At 43.6% G+C, this 19,963-nt stretch overlaps 3 protein-coding genes across 5 annotated transcripts; 2 read left to right on the forward strand and 1 right to left on the reverse strand.

Moving 5' to 3' along the window:
- The first annotated feature begins 750 nt into the window (after window positions 1–750).
- On the forward strand, window positions 751–9,818 carry aig1 (androgen-induced 1 (H. sapiens)). The gene is made up of 6 exons (XM_028039651.1): window positions 751–1,068; window positions 3,427–3,582; window positions 4,944–5,045; window positions 8,889–9,004; window positions 9,117–9,283; window positions 9,442–9,818. Exons 1-6 carry the CDS (start codon window positions 928–930, stop codon window positions 9,459–9,461), a joined length of 702 nt encoding a protein of 233 aa, XP_027895452.1. The 5' UTR covers window positions 751–927; the 3' UTR covers window positions 9,462–9,818.
- A 481-nt stretch (window positions 9,819–10,299) lies between these two features.
- Window positions 10,300–12,115, reverse strand: adat2 (adenosine deaminase tRNA specific 2). 2 transcript variants are annotated; one of them, XM_028039654.1, is made up of 6 exons: window positions 11,783–12,115; window positions 11,327–11,471; window positions 11,091–11,241; window positions 10,920–11,026; window positions 10,532–10,604; window positions 10,300–10,417 (listed from the first exon to the last, which is right to left on the reverse strand). In XM_028039654.1, exons 2-6 carry the CDS (start codon window positions 11,435–11,437, stop codon window positions 10,389–10,391), a joined length of 471 nt encoding a protein of 156 aa, XP_027895455.1. In that variant the 5' UTR covers window positions 11,438–11,471; window positions 11,783–12,115; the 3' UTR covers window positions 10,300–10,388. The 2 variants fall into 2 exon arrangements, with proteins under 2 accessions (XP_027895455.1, XP_027895453.1); XM_028039652.1 differs by having other exon boundaries at window positions 11,327–11,431; window positions 11,783–12,093.
- A 336-nt stretch (window positions 12,116–12,451) lies between these two features.
- Window positions 12,452–16,499, forward strand: pex3 (peroxisomal biogenesis factor 3). 2 transcript variants are annotated; one of them, XM_028039646.1, is made up of 12 exons: window positions 12,452–12,666; window positions 13,356–13,487; window positions 13,567–13,648; window positions 14,399–14,442; window positions 14,514–14,656; window positions 14,761–14,827; window positions 14,896–14,950; window positions 15,036–15,168; window positions 15,352–15,422; window positions 15,501–15,623; window positions 15,854–15,950; window positions 16,087–16,499. In XM_028039646.1, exons 1-12 carry the CDS (start codon window positions 12,594–12,596, stop codon window positions 16,168–16,170), a joined length of 1,104 nt encoding a protein of 367 aa, XP_027895447.1. In that variant the 5' UTR covers window positions 12,452–12,593; the 3' UTR covers window positions 16,171–16,499. The 2 variants fall into 2 exon arrangements, with proteins under 2 accessions (XP_027895447.1, XP_027895448.1); XM_028039647.1 differs by having other exon boundaries at window positions 12,453–12,666; window positions 14,514–14,635.
- The last annotated feature ends 3,464 nt before the right edge of the window (window positions 16,500–19,963 follow it).

Below are 19,963 nucleotides of genomic sequence, written 5' to 3' on the forward strand. Positions count from 1 at the left end.
CTTTGCTAACTACATTTTTAGCTTGAGGCTAAATGTTTAGCTTGCTAACAAAATACTTGACTCCAAACTAAATGTTTAGCTAGCAAGCTAAATATTTATATTCAAACTAAATATTTAGTTTGTTAAACATTTGAAGATAATTATTTAGCTTGTTAACTAAATATTAAGCTCCTAAGCATTTTGCTAAAAAGAGAAACATTTTGTTATGAAGCTAAATGTTGAGTTTGTTAAGTAAATATTTAGCTAAAAACTAAATACTTAGCTACCAGGCTAAATATTTATATCTACACTAAATATTAAGTTTGCTAAATATATGAAGCTAAATATTTAACCTGTTTGCTAAATATTGGTCTCCAAACTAAATACTTAGTTAAGTACTGTATATGAAGCAAAATATTTAGCAGACATTTAGCTAAGAGCAAATGTTTCATTAGCAAGTTACTTTTGTGTCTCCTAACTAAATATTAAGCTAAGTATCTGAAAGTAATAATTTAGCTTGCTAAATAAATATTTTTGCTCCAAACATTTACTTAGCAAGCTAATAATTTAGCTACTTCCGAGCTAAAGCTTGCTAGCTGAAAAATATGTATTACATTCATCATTATAAAGTATCTAAAGTGTCAAATTTATTTATGTCATCAAAGAAAAGCTTGGAATATTATTCCAGTGTTATTATTCAGGTGCAATAAGAATCCATATCAAGATTATTGAAAGTAGCCTTCATCGTAACAATTTCCCGCCCCCTGACATCATCATCATCATCATCAACACGGAAGCAGCGGAGACCCGGGGGGGCAGGAGAGGTGCAGGGAGACGGAGAGGACAGAGACATCCAGCTAAAGAGCCAGCAGAGACAGACAGGAGGACAGACAGACGGGCCGGTGTCTGGGGAACAGCGGGACACTGAGACGCATCGACGGGAACATCATGGCGCTGATCCCCTCTCAGGTCCTGCGGGTCGCCATCCTGCTGTCCTACTTCTCCATCCTGTGCCACTACAAAGCGCTGGACATGCCGGCGCACCAGACCTACGGAGGCAGCTGGAAGTTCCTCACCTTCATCGACCTGGTCAGGCTCTCCATTATTATTATTATTATTATTATTATTATTATTATTATTATTATTATCATCATCATCACTGGAGCATGCGCAGAGGCGCTGCTGCAGGATGATCAAAGGATCATGTTTCTCTCTTTCTTCGGCTGTACGGGGAAGGGGGCGGGGAGCTAACTGGATCAGAACCGAGCCTTATGGTGCGGGTTGAAGCTCTGAAACGGTTCTGGAGTCGCGTTTGAAGCGACCACCGCGGTTCTACAGAGGTCAATGTGCTGCCTGCGGCTGAACCGGAACAGGTGTTGGACTTTAAAATGCAACCTGTCATAAACAACTTCCTGTGAGCGGGAGCGCGCCGCGCGCACTTTACAGCTCTGAAACAGGATCAATACGAAAACATCTTTTAACGTTTAGCATCCAGAGAACTATTATACTCACTAACTTCACGCTTATTACCACTTAATATGTCTAAATAATCAGATATTGAATAAAATGTAACAAAGCTGGCAGATTAATATGTTTATAAATCAGTCAAAACGAACAGCGGAAATGTGGGTTATTTAGCCTGTTGTAAGAGGAAGAAATTTAATCAGTCATATTTTTACCACGTTATTTATTCATTTATAAATGTCACAGTTTCACACTTAATATTTAATTTGCGAACAAAATATCTGAGGATAAATATTTAGCTAGCGCAGTAGCTTTCACGCGACCACCGTGACCATATTTAGCTAGCTGAATATTTAGCTAGGAAGCTAAATTTAGGCGGGAATCTAAATATTTTGTTAAAAGCTAAATATGAAAGCGAAATATTCCAAACTAACTATTTAGTTAGCAAACTAAATATTTGAGGCTAAATATTTAGCTTGCTTACTAACTACCTAGCTCTAAACTAAATGGTTAACTAGCAAGTTAAATATTTCATTAGCAAGCAGAATACTTAGCTTCGAACTAAAATTTAAACTTGCTGTGTAAATATTTAATTTGAAACTGTGACATCTGTAAATTACTGAATGACATGGTGAAAGTATTAATATTCTTTTCTTTTATTACAGGCTAAATAACCCGAAATATTGCTGTTAATGTTTGTTGGTGTAACTTTACAAATGGCACACCAGTGATTAGATATATTTATCTAATATATTTATCCTTCAAATAGTTTATAGTCACCCTTCCAGGCTGCAGCTGATGCTAGCAGTATTTATGGTTGCTGTCAGTCATCTCTGTAACCATAGAAACCCTGACTGAGCAGTTAGCAGCAGCAGCCCACATATTAGCCTTCAAAAGCCTGTTATGGATGCCGTTGTGAAATCTATTTAAGGAGTGAAGGGACCAAACACTCAGCGCCCATTCAGGGAGAACAATGCAGCCATACAGACAGACGGAGAGCGGCTGAGGCTCCACCAACAACCGGCTTCTGTTGGAAAAACAAACTGACCTTCAGAGTCTCATATGGTTCTTCAAATCTAAGATAATTTTATATGACTGCTGCTTCCAGCCTCCAGGTCTGTTTAGTCAGATAAACACAGAATCCTCTGTTCTGATTGAAGCGTCCAGAGAAAGAAATTCAGATTTTACTGCAGCAGCATCATCTCACACGGGGAACTTCAGAAAAGTCTAAATTTTAATTTGACTTCATTGAATCAGTGAAGAAAATAAATCAATCTAGGGATCAATATTTACCAATAGTGTTTATATTTCATATATTTCCATACCCCTTTAGCACCATTTAAAATGGCCAGTGGTAAGCACTGTTTCTGAGAACACTTCCTGTTAGATGCTAATAGCATCACTAATTGCTGCTTAGCGCCTTTGCTAACTTTGAAAAAATGTAGCGCTCCCAGATTTCCCTGAGTTCATCTTTTTTTGAACACTTCCAGTTATTTGCTAACAGCGGAGTTAACTTTTAGCTTAACGCCGAAGCACTTTAGCTAACTCTGGAAATGTTTAGCGTACTGTGCTTAGCTCTGCGGTGGCTTCCCTGGTGAATAACAAACGGGGCTATGTGCCCAACTAGCTCAGCAAACGGGCTAGCGTCAATTAGGATTGTGGGAAATGAAGTGAGTTGACATGAGAAACGTAGGCAGTCGACTGCTTGTCTGAGTATGTGGGAGCAGTTTCATAAGTTTTTCAGGTGGAGAGCTTTGGCTCACCCACAGCTCCATCCTCACATCCGCTGGGTGACACGTTAGATTCCCACAGGGAAGAGGAGGAGGGGGAGGGGCGCAGGCCTCCTCTCCAGAGGTCACATCCATCTCTGTGGACATACGGTATCGACGGCGGTGTTTCATTACATGATGGAGGTTACACCCTGAGCTGCTTCTCTCGTCGCCGTCCAGCTGCTGCGTCTGATGGCTGTGCTTCCTCCTGCAGGTGATCCAGGCCGTGTTCTTCGGGCTGTGCGTCCTGATCGACGTGTCCAGTCTGCTGACCAAAGGAGCCGACAGCAGGGAGCAGGAGCGCCAGCTGAAGAAGCTGATCGGCCTGAGGGACTGGATGATGGCGGTGCTGGCGTTCCCCGTTGGAGCGGTGAGGACGCCATCTTGACCCGTTTCTTCCATTTATTTAGAAATTTCAGGCAGTTTTCCATAAGTCATCCAGTTATTTGTTGGAAACGACCGTTTTTAACCTCTTATCCATCATGTTGGGTCATTAATCAGGTTGTACTGTAAAGTATTTGATTGGTAATTAAATGTGTACACAAATAATCAGTGTCATATCTGTCAACAAATGAAGCAGCAGGAAAATTAGTAAAAGGGAAAAAGTCTACATTTCAGAAAAAATAAACAGTATTCCCTACTGCATGAGGTCAAAAAGAAACTCTAGGTATTTTTTGGTTTCTAAAGGTTAAAAATTAACTCTAGTAACTAATAATGATGCAAAAATGATCCTTGTATGAGGAGCTTTAGTTGTATGACTTTTCCTACCTAAACATGGTAAAAAGCTGATCAACAGCTCCAGAATTTCTCTGCCTACTTAAAACATTTAGTGGTTGAGATCAAGGAAGATAACGCTAATGCTAATGAGATGCTAATACCTTCCTCTGCATTACAAGAAAAGCTCTGGACCAGAAAACTGACCAACTGAAGGACGTTGTTTTGAGAAAAATCATTTTCTAAAGATGTTAGATCTAATTTAAATATTGAAAATAAGCAGAATTAGGAGTTTAAGAACCCAAACAGTTTGAAAACGTTTAAAGGAGACGTGGAAGCGGGTTGTTGGGCCTCCTGCTGAGAGCAGAAAGGTGCCGTTCAGGCCGCAACAGGAGGGTTTGGGTTCACACAGGTAACTCCATCCCAGCTGCAGAACAAGTCCTGGCCTCCGTCCAACAGCAGAGGCTTCCCGGAACCGGCTGATGGTGCCTTCAGGGGCGTGGGACAAAAGGCTGCTGTGACACATGGATGAGGTTCCTGTTCACTAACTCACCTCATCACTAACTGACAGGATCAGCTTACGTGTGGCGTTCCCCAAGGCGGCTTTCATGGCCCAGTTCTTCTTCTGCTGTTGGAAGATTGGTTCCCATCTTTTAAAGACACAGTACATTATTCCTTCTTGTTCAGCTGATTGTTTCTACATGGGTTAATAAACATGAAGCCTAATTATTAACAGCAGCTGCAGTTAGACAGTAAGAATGACTTTACTGAATGCCGAGGGTTCCCGGTTCAAATCCCAGAGGGTCTTTCTGCATAAAGGCTGTCTCCATCCAACCAACCAACCAAACAACCAACTGTCTGTCCATCCAACCATCCATCCAACCAACCAACCAACCGTCCATCCAACTGTCCATCCAACCATATGGACGATATTCTCTGATCTTCTTCTCTGACTGGTTGATTTATGTCTAGTTTTTCTTTCTTCTTGTTTCTCACTTTGTGTTTTCCTCCTTCCAGTTTGTCGTGTTCACATTCTGGACTCTCTACCTCTACGACAGAGAGCTGGTCTACCCGAAGCTGCTGGATAACTTCATTCCTCAGTGGCTCAACCACGGCATGGTGAGTGGGTTTGTTTCTCTGCTCAGGCTGCAGCTTTGATGACAAACTTTAATCAGTTCCATGATCAATAAAGTCAAAATCAATCAGTTTCCTGATTATCCTGAAATTTAAATTTCTAAGACCTAAAGTTGTTGTTGGGATTGAAAGTTTGAGAAGAATTCTGGAAAACAGTCCCACAGCATAATCCTGCCTCCACCAACCTGTCATAATTGACATGAACCAATCAGGCGCGACTGATTACCGCAGCATGCCTTACACCAGACCAGTTTCCATGGAAACCCGCTCCACGAAGCTCTCTGCGCTTCACCAACATGGTGTTTAATGGAAGCTAACGATAAATACTGAAGTGCTATTCATGGAAGATAATGCTAACGCGCTAACTTCATCCATGTCGATACCCTGTGGCAATAGCACAACATGGTATGTCGCCCTCAACAGGGGAGATTCGTCATTACACACCTGCTTGTACGGTTTGTTTCCTGTAGAGCTGCAGGTGAACATGGCCAGAGGAAGTGGAACTGCTGCACTGACAGTACACTTCAAAATAAGAGCATACAGATGTTGAACTTTATTCAACCGAAAGTTTACAAAACAACCAACTAAATTAGTGCTTCAGAATTTCTCTGAAAAAATGAATTTGGGTAAGCTCAGTCGCTGAACAAACTTCACAACAAATTAGCTCCACAATTAGCAGATTTGCTCACCACTGTCAAGAGGAAAGTTGGAGAAATACTTCAAGTCTTTAACAATATTATCAAACAGCATAATTACTCCTCCAGACTCCCCCTGGTGGTCTGGAGGACTTTGGTTTTGCAGAGTTTCATACTTGCTGTTGTTTTTGCTGCATTTCTTCTGTGGTTGCAACTTCGCTTGTTTGCATTTCGTTTTTGTTTTTTAGATTTTGCATTGTTTGTTTTCATGAACGGATCAGAACACCTGAATTCAGGGATTTTGACCCGATTATTTTTGATTGATTATTTAGAATTTAGGCTGCTTCATTTTGCAGTCCAGGGAGTCAGAGTGTTTGTTTTATTGGTTAAAATCTTTCTGGATCTCAGTTCTGCATGGCAGATCATGTAAAGCGAAACTCTCTGGCATCATTACTCATGTCAGTGGATCATGAGCTGCAGAAACCAGATGATAACCGTTATCAGTGCAGGTCCACCTCTGGATTTAAATAGCAGCTTTGATTCCCCATCAGGAGGAAGTAGGTTTAGTCAAATGTTTGGACGGGGAGCAGACGCGGCGCATCGAGGCTCCTGACTGATAACCGGCGGCGGCGAGGCGCTTCAATCAGCAGGTTAGATCATCTGAATATTTCTCCAGCAGCCTCTGATACGCAAAATGTTCCCGTGGCGCTTCCGGCTGCCGATCCTCGGACAAGTGAGAGCGGTGTGTGTGTGTGTGTGTGTGTGTGTGTGTGAGACAGAGCGAGAGAGATGAGGTCATCCCTTCGATGTTTCCCAAATCCAAAGAAACAAAAGCAACGTAATGTAGCAGAGCTGTTGCTATGAAGCTCAACAACTGCAGCACCGCTGAGGCCTTTGTGCAACACACACAGAGCAGGTTGGGGTGTGTGTGTGTGTTGTAAATATTTTGTGGTATACCATGGTGTCGGACTTGTTTGTTTATCCCTGCTACCACGGTAACCATGTGGCCAGCGAAGGAGGGAGGAGTTGAGTGAATTCAGCTGGAGGCAGAAAGACTCAATGATTTAATAATAATGTCATCTCAGGCATAATTGTTCAGTAAACATGTGGTGAGATGATGTCACTAACTGTCTGCATTCATTGACACATTTATGAAAAGGTTCAAAGCAGGACGAGTTCCTCCGAGGGAAGAAAAGCAGCAATTTTACGGATAATTTTGGTTTTTATTCGCTCTTCAGTGGAAGGACCATCATAATGTAAAACCCAGTTAAACCATAAAGTTTATGAACAAAACAATTCCGGGTCAAAATAAGTAAGTTTAAGAACATTTAACTCAGTTATTTTATTAGATAACCTGGGTAAATAAAGTACCTCTTCATGTTGTGGGCAACAATAAGTAAAAATACAGTTTTACTAAAACCAAAGCATTCAGCGACTCAGCTAATGCTACACTGTTACAGTATGTCAACATGATAAAAGGCAGAAGCTAATGCTAACGCGCTACGCCAACATATTTAGATTAAGCTAATGCTAAAGGATTATATCATGTTAGTTCCAGAAGGGCTGCACAGTGGAGCAGTTGGTAGCTCTGTTGCCTTGCAGCAAGAAGGTTCTGGGTTCGATTCCCGGCCCAGTTTGCATGGTGGGTTCTGTCCGGTGCTCTTCCCACAGCCCAGAAACATAACTGTTAGGTTAATTGGTCTCTAAATTCTTCGTGTGTGTGTGTGTATGTATGTGTGTGTGTGTGTGTGTGTGTGTGTGTGTGTTGCCCTGCCCAGACTGTCTACCTGTCCAGGTGACTCTGCCTCTTGCCTGGACCGTAGCTGGAGAGGCAGCTGCTCCTCCTGACCCACTGGGGGCAAGATGTTAGAAAGTAGATGGATGTTAGTTTCAGAAACTCACATCAGGACTAACTTCAGTTCTGCTCCAGCTTCATGTCGCAGTTCTAAGTTCACAGAACAGCCAGCTAAATTAGTGGTTTAAGATTATGGAGAAAAATTTATTTAGGGAATCTAACTGTGCAAAACATTTTCAAAGTTATCAAAATACTAAATTAAAAGTTAGTTCTGTTAATTATGGATGGATTGACGAGATTCTGCCAAATATAAAAACCTTCGGACCATTTGTGAATTATTATTTGATGCAGATTTTCCTTCCTTGATTCAAGTTAATGAATCTGAAGAGAAAAAGTGAAGGAAGCTGAAGAGCAACGTCCCTCAGCGCCTCGTCGGGCGCGGCACGGCGCGGTCCGCTCCGCTGTGTTTGGTTTCCAGGAGAATCATAACAAAAGTTCTGCTCTGGGTTTAGTTTCTGGTTACATCAATGACGGGATGAACTCCGGGTCCAAAAGCATGAAGCTCTCAGTACATGACACACACACACACACACACACACACACACACACACACACACACACACACACACACACACACACACACGTAGAGGTTTCTCTGTTAGCTGCACTGCCTAATGACTTCATCAGAGGAAAATTAAAGTTCTGGAGTCCAAACGGAGCATCAGAACCAGAACCAGGTGGAGTTTTCAGGTGATGGAGGAGTTATGAGATCAGAAGGGTTTAAAGATCCGAGTCCTGCTTCCGGTATTCCAGACAACACGGATCTGGACCCGATCGCTGCTGATTCAGCGGTTTCAGGAAAATGTTTGACCTCTGAGGTCAGGAGAGGAGACGGGGTCCCTGTCCCGGTTCTGGCCCAAACCACTGGCTGAACCTCCAAGGCTCAGAGGATTTCTCTGGGAGGAAAATTTCATTAAAAAATATAAATTAGTCATTACATTTCATTCTATTATATTTATTTAATATGTAAAATAAACTTAGAACATCTAGTTATTAAATAAATGGTTTAAATTAAAACAAAAATAACTAATAATTCACATTGAAAACATTTAAAACACAATGAATAAAATAAGAAAAATTATTAAACAATTCATTTAAATTCAAACTAAATAAATAATAAAGTGAGTCGTAATAACATTCAATATAAATAAAATTAAAATATTGTAAGTTTAGTGATTCTCTGCATTAGGCTCTGCAGACTGAAGCCCCACTATTTCACTGTTGGATCAGTGATTTGATTGGTTCTTGTTCATTGTGACGTCATCAGGCTTTAATGTAGGCAACCAAACCCGGTTCTGTAGAACCTGTTCTGATGTTCTGCTCCATGTTTCTCTCCAGCACACCACCGTTCTTCCCTTCATCATCATCGAGATGCGGACCACCCACCACAGCTACCCCCGTCGGTCCTGGGGGCTGGCCGCCGTCTGCCTGTTCGGCGTCGGATACATTCTCTGGTAACGGGTCACTCCAGAACATTCCTCCAGAACATCCGCTGGTTCTGCTGCGTCTTACAGATGACGTGTTGAAGTCCAGATTTGTTGGTAAACCCTGGTTCTGGCCTTCCAGGACATGTTGGGTCCACCAGGTGACCGGTGTCTGGGTTTACCCGGTCCTTGAACGCATCACGCCGCTGGCTCGGGTCGCTTTCTTCAGCGCCATGACGGCCGTGATCTGCATCATGTACGTCCTGGGAGAGATCCTCAATGGATACATCTGGGACCACACACACACAGGTACACACATCCCTACACACACCCACACGGGTACACACACACACACACAGGTACACACACATCGCGTTGGAGATGTTTGGGTCATTGTTGTCCTCATTTTTCCAAGTGTCCTGATGATGATTGTCAGTTTTCACAAAAACTTTGCCTCTTCCTCTCAGAAAAGGTCAAAGGTGAGTGACCTCCTCTGCCTCCATAGCCGCTTTGCGGACCGAGCCGAAGCCAGAACCACCGGACCTCGCTGGACCGGCAGCAGACCAGCTGAGGAGCAGAACCTGTAATCATCAGTGAACCTTTGAGTCGGACGACGATGAATCCTCTGTTGTTTTTGTTTGTGTCTTCGTGTCGTTTTGCTCTGAATGTTCGGCTGCAGAAAGCCGAGCTGCATGAGTTCTGGGAGGAAACCCAAACAGCTTCTCACCAGCCGGAACCGACGGTTCCAGCAGAACAAATCATCCTCCATCTCATCGTCACACTACATTTCTGGAGGAAACTTGTGGTTGTTTTAAGGTGCAAATAAAGCTTGAACAAATCTGCAGCGTGGCTCTTTACTGGTTCCAGCGGTTCGGCTCAAACTGGGTCAGATTTCCCTCTGCTGGAGCTTGGTAGCATCAGAACGAGATAGAAACATAAATACAACCTTCACTGCTTCCTGTCTGCTGCTCGACTGGGAGGCGTAAGGTCCACACACACACACACCGCTCGTTAACAGCTCTCTGTGTGTGTGTGTGTGTCTCCTCATTAACACGCCGAGGTGACACATTCAGACATTATTTTAATATATTCTGTTCTACTTTCATTAGCATCAATTTCCATGTTTTAGATGCTTTGAACAATAAAACACTTAAATAAAAAATGTAAAAAATTTAAATAAAAAGTCTGAAAAACCCGATCAGATGTTTGAGGTCAGAGATCCAAAGCAGCTTCAGGATTTATTTTCCTCAAAACTCCCGTTTCACTCAGTTAAACTGCTCCCCCTGCTGGCCGACTGATAGAACAACAACGAAATGAAACGTTGATCCAAAATATAAACAGGTTTTATTAATTTAAAAAAATAACAATACAACACGTAAATAAATATTAAAACTGAGCTGAAGCTTTCTGCAGGTCAGTCCTTCCTGGTTTTGGGTTTCGGGGCTGAAAATAAAAAAAGATTAAAGATTGAAAAGAATCAATAAATAAAATGAAACATAAAAGTGAATTAAAAGCAAAAGAAAAAATCTAGAAAAATAGAAAGCTTTTTTTGTTCACCGTTTGGATTCTCCTGTTTGTAGAAAGTTTTCAGCATCTCAACAGCTTCCTCTGCTCTGTGACCTGGAACACACTGAACACACACACACACGAAGGCACACGCTGTCAGACAAAGAACACAACGCTCACATCCTGAGCGTTTCCAGACTTTTTCCATCCTTCATGTTAAACTAGGAAGGAATGAAGAGAGGAAGGAAAGGAACAAAGGGAACCAGGAAAGGAAGGAAAGAAGATAAAGTAAGGACAAAACGAAGGGAAGATGGAAAGGAGAATTCAAGATGGTGCCGTAGTCAAAGTCTGGAAACACATTTAATCATTAATTAAACGTAAAGACCAAGAAGTGACCCTGCAGGTCAACCTGGGGTCAGAGGTGAAGTGTGACGCTGACCCTGAAGGTCGTCCCGGTGTCAGGAAGCTCAGCAGAGGAGACGTCCAGAACCGAGCCGCAGCCTCCAAATCGCTCGTTGCTGCAGCCGTAGACGACCAGAGGGACGTCTGAAGAGTCAAGGACCAACACACACTCACACACACCGACACACACACTCACACACCAGGATACTCATGAGGCGCAGGGCTGCAGCGCACATCACGCACGGCTCCACCGTCACATACAGCACCGTTTGCTCGCACACGCCCCTCACGTCCAGGTTGCCACGGCGACACCAGTCCAGCAGCTGGTCCAAGGCGACCATCTCAGCATGACGCGTCGCCTGAGGACATTTCACACACAGGAGTGTTGTCACGGCGACCCCAGATCCGCCTCCATCTTCCAGAGGAGAAGAAAAGGTTTCCTACATTTTTGGTCTCGTTGACCTCGTTCCGGCCCTTCCCCACCACTTCCTGTCTGTGGACCAGCAGGCATCCGACCGGAACCTCGCCGCCCTGCAGAGCCTCTCTGGCCTGCATGCAACGACAAACTCAGTCAAAGTCGGTCACACAGCTGAAAAACGTATAAACAAACAGAAAAGATGGACAAACTTGAATCTAGATGCGTATTTTTCATTTTATGTGGTTCTAAATGTTTGTTTTTAATATTAATAAATGTTGAATACATTTAAAAATATATATACGTATCTCATTCCTCCCCCAAAATAATTTAAATCCCAGATTTATCAGGACCTTCCTAATCATAAAGTTCTACTGCTGAAATATTTTTATTTTTATAATTTTCATCATTAATTAACTATCCTTTTTAATGATTAAATATCATATAAACTTAGCAATTTTCACTGTTAAATATCTCAAACTCACCATTTCAAAAGCTCTCGACATCCACTTCTTCATTTCTTCATCACTTACAGAAAACCCGACCTCTAACTCGGCTTTACGGCCCTCTTCTGTTGCCATGGTTACTAATGCCGTCTCACGTCACTCCACGGTGACAGACTGTCGGTTAAAAAGCAGCATATATTTACTGTTTTTATGCTTTTCACGGCAACCTTCTGAGCTCCACGCTGACAGTCGGGGAGGATAATATCGGACGGACCGTATCCACGACGCTCTCTTACGTTAAACTGACGTCTTGACGTAACATCTGAACCGGAAATAGGAGAAGTGGTGTGCAAAATAAAATAACAGACGTAGGTGGTGGAGTAACTCTTAATGTGTTTCAGCTTTAACGGCTTATAAACCAGCAGAAGTTCAAATAAACACTTTCACTTTATTCCTATTTTTTAATTTCACGAAATAACCCGAATTATTGCTACTAATAATTTACTGCGTAACTTCACAAATGGCAACGTTCAATCTCTTTGTGCACAGACTACAAAGGTCAAGAGACACAATAGTTTTTTAGCTAACTTTTTTTTTTACGTCGTTCTCAGATTTAAATTCCGAACTCAAATCTAGGTTTGTTTAATTTGAATTAAGTTTAAAATGTATCACATTATTGGGTTTTATTTTGAAATTCCAAACCGGATGTTTTGCCTAGGCTTTGGTTAGCGTAGCTCTGAAGTTTTAGCATGCAGACTCCGAGCTGCAGTCCGGCTGACGTGTGTGAAATAAGGAGCAGAGGCTGAAACCACAAAGAGGTTTTAGTTTCTAAACTTTTAGCCGTTTGAAGATGTTTTCATCTGTCTGGAATTTTATCAAACGACATAAGAAGAAATTTATTTTCACCGGAGCTGTGGTCGGAGGTGGGTGCTGACTGATCCAGGCTAGCAGCAGCTACAAACCAGACTCCGATCATTTAAGCTTTGAAAAAGATTTAGTTTGATATTATAGGAGAGTAAAAGCCCGGACTGATATGTTTTTATAAATATCATACTTTATGTTGAATTCGGCTTAAGAAGTTCTTTCAGATGTCATTGTTTCTTGCATTTTTACTGAAAATATATTTAAGTAAATTAAAAACTGACATTTTTAGAAGGTAATCCTATGTAGCGAGTTAATAGCACTTAATTTAATGCAGTTTAGAAACACATTATTTCTAAAGAAAATAAATTTAAACCACATAAAAATAGAACAAGTTGTTGTGGATGCTGATGCTGTATCTCCTGTAGCAGTCAGTGTTGCAACAAGTCTGAAGATGCTTCTGACCATTGCTGTATGGCTGTCATTAGAGATGATATTCCACAGTAACATCTCCTGGATGGACACATCAACTCTGCTAATCCACCTCCTTTGCTTTTGCTACTATTAATATCTCTGATCGAGTGTTTGCCCCTCAGAATATAGAATACTACAACATGTCTAACACAACTTTATAATTCTGTCTCACCAAACAAAAACACTTCCATTAGTCCAGAATATCAGTGGACGAGTCAGTTTTGTTTTTGTTTGCCTCTTCATACAAACTTTGTTCTGTTTGCTGGTTGCCTACCAGGAGTTTACCTGCTCGGTAAATATGCCCAGAAGAAGATCAAGGAGGTCCAGGAGAAGGAGGCGAGCGAGTACATAGCCCAGGCCAGAAGGCAGTTCCACTTCGAGAGCAACCAGAGAACCTGCAACATGACGGGTCAGAACTCCAGATTATTTTAAACGAGGAAAGGATTTCAGGAACATGGAGAAGAATTCACCATTTTTGTGTTTTCCAGTTCTGTCGATGCTTCCTCCGCTCAGAGAGGCTATCGTCACTCAGCTCAACTCCGAGAGTCTGACAGCGATGCTGAAAACAAAGTGAGAGTCACAGCAGATCACCAGTGGCTAACACTGCTAACTAAATAGCTAGCTGCACTAACGCTGCAGCGCTAATGTTAAACATTAGTTCTTCTAATGCTTTTTATGTTTATAGCTTGCTGCTGTATGTTTCTTGTTTGAAATGAAGTTATAGGAGGGAAAAGAATATAAACAGAACTGCTGTTTCCCCTCCTTCAAAATAAGAGCATGAATATAAATGTTTCACTACTTGCAGAATTGTTACCAGTTGATAACCAAAACCTCAACAGCAATATTCAACTGAAAGTTTAGTAAATTAAAGCTTTTGAAAATATCCAAGAAAAGATTAATTTAGGGGAATTTAAGTTCGTTAAACATAGCTTCTCTTTTTCTAGCAAAACGTCTATAGCATTTAGCTAAAAATTAGCTGTTACGGGTGTGCCGTGGTGGCGGAGGGGTTAGCGCGACCCACATTCAGAGGCAACGTGACCTCGACGCAGCCGTCACGGGTCCGACTCCCGGACCCGACGACGTTTACCTCATGTCTTTCCACCTCTCCTTCCTCTTTCCTGTCAGCCTACTTTGAAAAAGGGACACTAGAGCCCACAAAAAGACCCCTTGCAGGGAGATTTAAAAATATATATATTAGCATGCTACTGGAAGTTTAGCCCCCGCTGCTGATCGCTCATCCGCACTTCTGAGTTTACTGGTAAGCAGCGCTGCGGCTGCAGCCAGAAATGATTCATTTCCCTTCTTTCTTTCTTCTGACAGACCGGCCAACAAACTGGAGATCTGGGAAGATTTAAAGATCATCAGTAAGAATTTGAAACGTTTCTCCTGGCGTAAAGCCGAGGTGTTTGATCCTGACATGGTGTGTGTTCTTCAGGCTTCACCCGGACCGTCGTGGCCGTCTACAGCACCTGCATGCTGGTGGTTCTCCTCAGGGTGCAGCTCAACATCATCGGGGGATACCTGTACCTGGACAACTCTGTGGGGAAGAGCGCAGCAGTGAGGAGGGCCAGCTATCAGGCAGCTAGCAGCAAGAGCTATTAGCTTAGCGCTTTGATTTGTCCCACAGGAATTTTTCACTTCAGGGAGTTTAAAGGAGAAACTTCATGTTTGTTGTCCCTCAGAGTCCTCTGACGCCTCCGGACGTCCAGCAGCAGTACCTGTCCAGCATCCAGCATCTCCTAGGAGACGGTAGGGAGCATCCACCCCCCCGTCTCTGTCCTTTGTATGTCCTCTGACCCGTCCATGTGTCTCTCCAGGGCTGACGGAGCTGATCTCCAGGGTGAAGACGGCGGTGCAGAGCTCCCTGGGCGGGTAAACGTCTCTGTCTCTCACCGTCTCTGAGACGGCCCCTGATGTCCTCCCGTCTGTCTCCTGATGTCCTGCTCTCTGTGTCCAGGGTGTCTCTGAAGCAGAGTCTGTCCCTGCTGGAGCTGGAGCAGCAGCTGATCTGGATCCGAGCCGAGGTGGACTCTGGACGCCCGCTGTCCTCCTACATGCTGGCGGATGATGAGGACGTCCTCGCCGACCAGGTGGCCACTTTTATTTTGAAAAAGCGACAAGCAACAAATCTAGTGACTTTTTCTCAGAGCCTCTCTTTCCTGAGCTTTTATAGATATGAAACATTTGAACATGTAGGATTAAAGTCGTCCGCTCTGCTGAGGACGGAGTCCAATCAGGAGCCTCGTTCTCACTCTCTGGTTTCTCCCCTGCAGGCGTGCGGCTTAACGGAGAACGACCTGGTGACCATCAGACTGCTGAACGAGACCAGAGACATGCTGGACAGGTGGGCGAGTCCGGCGGCGCTAACGCTAATGCTAACGTTAATGCTAACGCTAACCGCCTGCTGTGTTTCTGTCTTCAGTCCAGATCTGAGCAAAGTTCTCAGCGCCTGTCTGAACCGCGGCTTCTCTCGTGTCCTTGACAACCTGGCCGAGTTCTTCCGGCTTCCTGTCAGTGACTCCGGCCCCAACTGCGCCCCCGACAGGTCAGAACCGGATAGACCGCGGATGTCTGGACAACACCAAAACCACAGGAACGACCTTAGAGAAGCAACCGTTGCTGCTCTGGGAACAGTTATAAATATGGTTTAAAGTCAGATTCTGTAGAGACTTTATGAGCAGTCAGTATCTTCCAGAGCTTTGAATCAGTTTTTGGCTTCAGGGATTAAAGCTGCAGCTGAAGGGAAAGTTTTGGTTCTCTGGTTTTCTCTTCCAGCCTGTCTGCCGTCAGCCTGCCGCTGGCCAAGATCATCCCCATCATCAACGGTCAGATCAACTCCGTCTGTAGTGAGACTCCCAGCCACTTTGTTCAGGTAGGTCCGACGCCGGTGGTTCTGCGGTAACCCGTCACTGTTGTGGGTCGATCGGCCGGATCCGGTGGCTTGGGTTCCGCCGGCAGGCTGGGGTCCGGACCGGTTCTGTTCTGGTAATGGGACGTTTTCTCTGCAGGACCTGCTGCTGAACGACCAGGTGAAGGAGTTTGCCGCCATCGTGTACGAGACGTTCAGCACGCCGCAGGAGCTGCAGAAGTGATCTGTGAGGAAGAGGAGGAAACGAGTCGGTGATGAAGACGCCGGTCCGTCCTCCGTCTGATGCCTCTGCGGCGTCCAGCCGGACATTTCTGTCCTCTCTGCTGGAGGACACTGAGGCTGCTGGGAGCAGTGGATCCTGGGAAGTGGAGTCTTTCTGCTGCGTTCACAGCGGATGAATCTCCCATGCCGAACTCTTCTGGGACGATTTTAGGCTGTTTTCTGGGTTCTGCGTTCGTTATGGATCCAGATGTTGCTGCTGAAGGTTTTAGACCTTCTGAAGATTAAAACACATTTAATAAAACATCTAAATTAAACATGGAAACTACATTTGACTCCTTCCGTTTCTCTTGGATGTGTAAATTCTGCCGCCTGCAGTTCACCTCCTGGCCAGAAGAGGGCAGTCTACTCCACCCTTATTGTTGATCAGAAACCCGAGGAAATAGAAAGCCGTATTCATTTATCATGAGAAAATGAGCTTATTGTCACTATTTGTGTATGCGATTGTCAAAATCATCAGAATAATTAAGTTAATAAATAATCCTTAGTTGCAGTCCTAGATCAAATTAACTTTATGGAGTGGCTTAGTCAAAGCCTGGACTTAAATCCAGGTCAGATGCAGTAGCATGTCTTTAAACAGGCCGTTCCTGATGTGTCTTCATTAAACCAAATCTAGAAGCAGAAAGGGTCAAAGTTCATCCACATGGGGAGACGTAGCGATCTGGGGTGTGAATACTTTCTCACAGCTCTGGAGATGAACCTGAGTTCTAGTTTCAGTCAGAGTGAGACATCATTAAATCTGTTTCTCTAGAATCACAGAATAAATCCGTACTGCTGCTGCGTCAGCAGGGGGCGCTGTGCTGCAGCTCCTGACCTGCTAGGTGGAGATGAGGAAGAGGAGCTGATGAAGGGTGAATAAAACTGAAGGAAAACAAGCTGGAGGCCTCGTCTGTTTCCAGGACTTTCTGGAGAAACTGGGAGGCAGCGCTCCGCCCGCCCTCTCATTTAGGAAATATTTATTTTTCCACAGAAGCTGAAATTTTTCCTGTAGATTCCTGGAATCCAGATTTTCCTCCTCAGCTGAATTTCCACCAGATCTTCTGATGTTTCGGCTCTGCAAACATTTACGGCAGAGAGACCAGATTCCATCGCTGTAGGCGTTCCTCCAGGCCGTGTTCCTGTTCTCTGATGTTCTGTGGAAGTTATTCAGTTTGGGGCAGAAAAAGGCGGGGCTGGAACCTGCAACCCTCTGCCGGGACGCGACCGAACAAGTTCAACATAAACTGGAAACAAACAGCCGGTTAGCCGCGGGCTAAAGGGAATTCAAAGCACACAGAAACATGTTCAGAGAAACTCCCAGTTCATTTGATCCAGTTAGAAAAACCCAACAGGAAGTCATTAATGTTTTATGGTTTCCTGCTTCATCCTCACTCAAACCCAAGACTCAAACTTTCTGGCTTTGGTTTCATTTCTAAGCATTCCTGATTATTTTAGCCTCATTTATGCACTTCTCCTGGTTTCCTCCAGTCCAGTCAATGTCTTCATAAACCTTATTGGTCACTGAGGACTGAATAGAAGCATGAAAGTTGAGTGGAAGGAAAAAGTGCACCAGTTCATTTTTTTTCCCATTCATATTCCTTTATTTAATCAGGTAAACCCCGTTGAGATCTAGATCTCATTTTCAAGAGGGACCTGAGCAAAAAATTTGCAATACATAGCAACCTGGTTACAAGATAAAAACATTTAATACATGTGCACAAGTATAAAACAATAAAAACAATTTAAAAACAATGACACTGTTTCATAGAATCTTGTTGCCTATCTTTAAGAACTGCTCGAAATAAGTCCAGTGAAATAATTTTCGACATTTTAAGTTCAGACTGCAACTGATTCCACGCTGTGGGGGTAATGGCCTTGAGCGAGTTTGAGACAATTTAACAAGAAATGGACTGAATCTGGAGCAAGAGCATCTGGATTCTACTTATGGGATCAGCTGTCTGACCTGGACTGAACCAGAACCAGAACCGGACTGTTGCTCAATAGCTTGAAGCTCCCGTCTCTGAAAGTAAATCTGGCGTTTCATTTGGACATAAGAGTCTGGAAGAAGAGCTTTAGGATCCAGTCTGATGATCTGGGCCGCCATGTCGTTCTCTGGTTCTGGACCGATGGGTCCTGAAGTCCATCAGAACATTTTCACCGGCTTCCTTCTGCTGACATTTCCAGTGGTGAGCATGACTAACCAGGAAGTTAGCTACGCTAACCCTAAAGTGCTAATCAAAAGCATTAGTTCTGCTAAAGCGTTTACCAAAGTGGCATTTAGCAAAAGCTAATTATAAAGAGCTAAAGCAAAACAGTATTTAGCAGTAGCTAATGCTAAGATGCTATACAAACATGATATTTAGCATAAACTAATGCTAAACCTGTATTTCAACACAATATTTAGCAGTAGTTAATGCTAAAGTCATACACCAACCTGGTATGTAGCCAAAGCTAATGCAAAAGCGCTAATTTCAAAAAACAATTTTCATTGTACTGCAAAAACAGTACAAATTAGCTCTGCTGTTAGCAAACCTGGTACCGACCCAAAGAAACCATTAGCTGGTCCAATAACTGTGGTGGTTCTGGTTGGTCAGTAAACGGGCCAGACCAGAACCGCATAGACGATCTATGGAGAACCGCTAAGAGGAAGACGAGAGACACCAGAACCAGTGATGAAGATGACCTGAATGCTGCCATCAGAGGAACCTGGGCTTCCAGAACCTCAGCAGAACCTCAGGTTTATCTCAGTGATGCAGACAGAGAAATGTCTCGACTCAAAAATCTCATTTAGACAATTTTCCTGGTAAATACAACGTTTATAATGCAGATTTCCACCAGCGCGGATCTCCAGAACTTCTCTCAACACTCTGAAGCTCATCAGCTTGACGTCAGATTTATGTCCGAGTGGAGCATCCTCCGGTTTGTTGAACCAGACCAGGGCAAAGAGTCATTACTTGTGATTCTTTGGGGGAAACGTGTCAGAGCCCTGAAGCAGAACCCTGTGGGACTCCGTTACTGATCCTCGGTGTCAGGTCCAGACCGCTGGGTGGTTCTGGTCTTGGTTTTCATTATTAGCAGCTTCCTCATCTCACTGCAGATCAAACATGAAAAGTGAGATCTGCGCTGAAAGTGAGGATGAGGAGCAGAGAGGCGGCGTCATCACTTTCATTCTGACTGCAGCACAAAGCTACAGGTACAGATGTTTCTGCAACCTGAGCCGTCGCTTCCTTCCTGGTTGACGATGACTCAACATGACCTCATCTTTTCAACCAGCTGGTCGTCTTGTAAGGATTCAGAGAACTTTGTCCTTAAATGAGAAAGCTGGCAGGAATCAGTGACTCGGAGGCAATGATTTAATAAATGGTGTTGAACATTTTGGGATGTTTTTGTCTTTTAATCCTGCAGCTGAATCAGAATCTCCACCATGACACAATAGTTTCTGTCCGCAGGGTCCGAATGACCCGGAGTGTTGCTCACGCTGCTGACCGCATGAGAAATGAGAGCAAAGAGCTGCGGTCAAAACCTGATGACACGACGGATTATCCACACGTTGCGTACAGAACCAGAATCAAAGCTTCAGAACCATTTCTCTGTTTCTGTGTAACAGGAAATAAGACAAAACTTCTCCTGTTTCTGGTCAGTTAGCTTTTAGAGAAGTTATTATTACTTCCAATTCCTCCAGGTTTACGTACGCTAACTCAGCTGCAACATCTGGGGAAGGGTTTTAAGGCGACACCGCTAACACTTCCTGTGTGACA

The sequence above is a fragment of the Xiphophorus couchianus genome, chromosome 15 (genome assembly GCF_001444195.1).
Source record: "Xiphophorus couchianus chromosome 15, X_couchianus-1.0, whole genome shotgun sequence".
In the NCBI taxonomy this organism is placed as follows: Eukaryota; Metazoa; Chordata; class Actinopteri; order Cyprinodontiformes; family Poeciliidae; genus Xiphophorus; species Xiphophorus couchianus.

What these genes read in the sequence shown, in the direction of transcription:
- adat2 (XM_028039652.1), bottom strand. Translation starts at nt 11,878, where the DNA reads ATGGCAACAGAAGAGGGCCGTAAAGCCGAGTTAGAGGTCGGGTTTTCT. An exon ending in TGTCGAGAGCTTTTGAAATG is followed by an intron (nt 11,432 to 11,782) that starts GTGAGTTTGAGA and finishes CGTTGCATGCAG; the next exon opens with GCCAGAGAGGCTCTGCAGGG. An exon ending in CAAACAGGAGAATCCAAACG is followed by an intron (nt 10,418 to 10,531) that starts GTGAACAAAAAA and finishes TTTTATTTTCAG; the next exon opens with CCCCGAAACCCAAAACCAGG.
- aig1 (XM_028039651.1), top strand. Translation starts at nt 928, where the DNA reads ATGGCGCTGATCCCCTCTCAGGTCCTGCGGGTCGCCATCCTGCTGTCC. An exon ending in GGCGTCGGATACATTCTCTG is followed by an intron (nt 9,005 to 9,116) that starts GTAACGGGTCAC and finishes CTGGCCTTCCAG; the next exon opens with GACATGTTGGGTCCACCAGG. An exon ending in CTGGGACCACACACACACAG is followed by an intron (nt 9,284 to 9,441) that starts GTACACACATCC and finishes TCTTCCTCTCAG; the next exon opens with AAAAGGTCAAAGGTGAGTGA.
- pex3 (XM_028039646.1), top strand. Translation starts at nt 12,594, where the DNA reads ATGTTTTCATCTGTCTGGAATTTTATCAAACGACATAAGAAGAAATTT. An exon ending in CCCAACTGCGCCCCCGACAG is followed by an intron (nt 15,624 to 15,853) that starts GTCAGAACCGGA and finishes TTTCTCTTCCAG; the next exon opens with CCTGTCTGCCGTCAGCCTGC. An exon ending in CTCCCAGCCACTTTGTTCAG is followed by an intron (nt 15,951 to 16,086) that starts GTAGGTCCGACG and finishes TTTTCTCTGCAG; the next exon opens with GACCTGCTGCTGAACGACCA.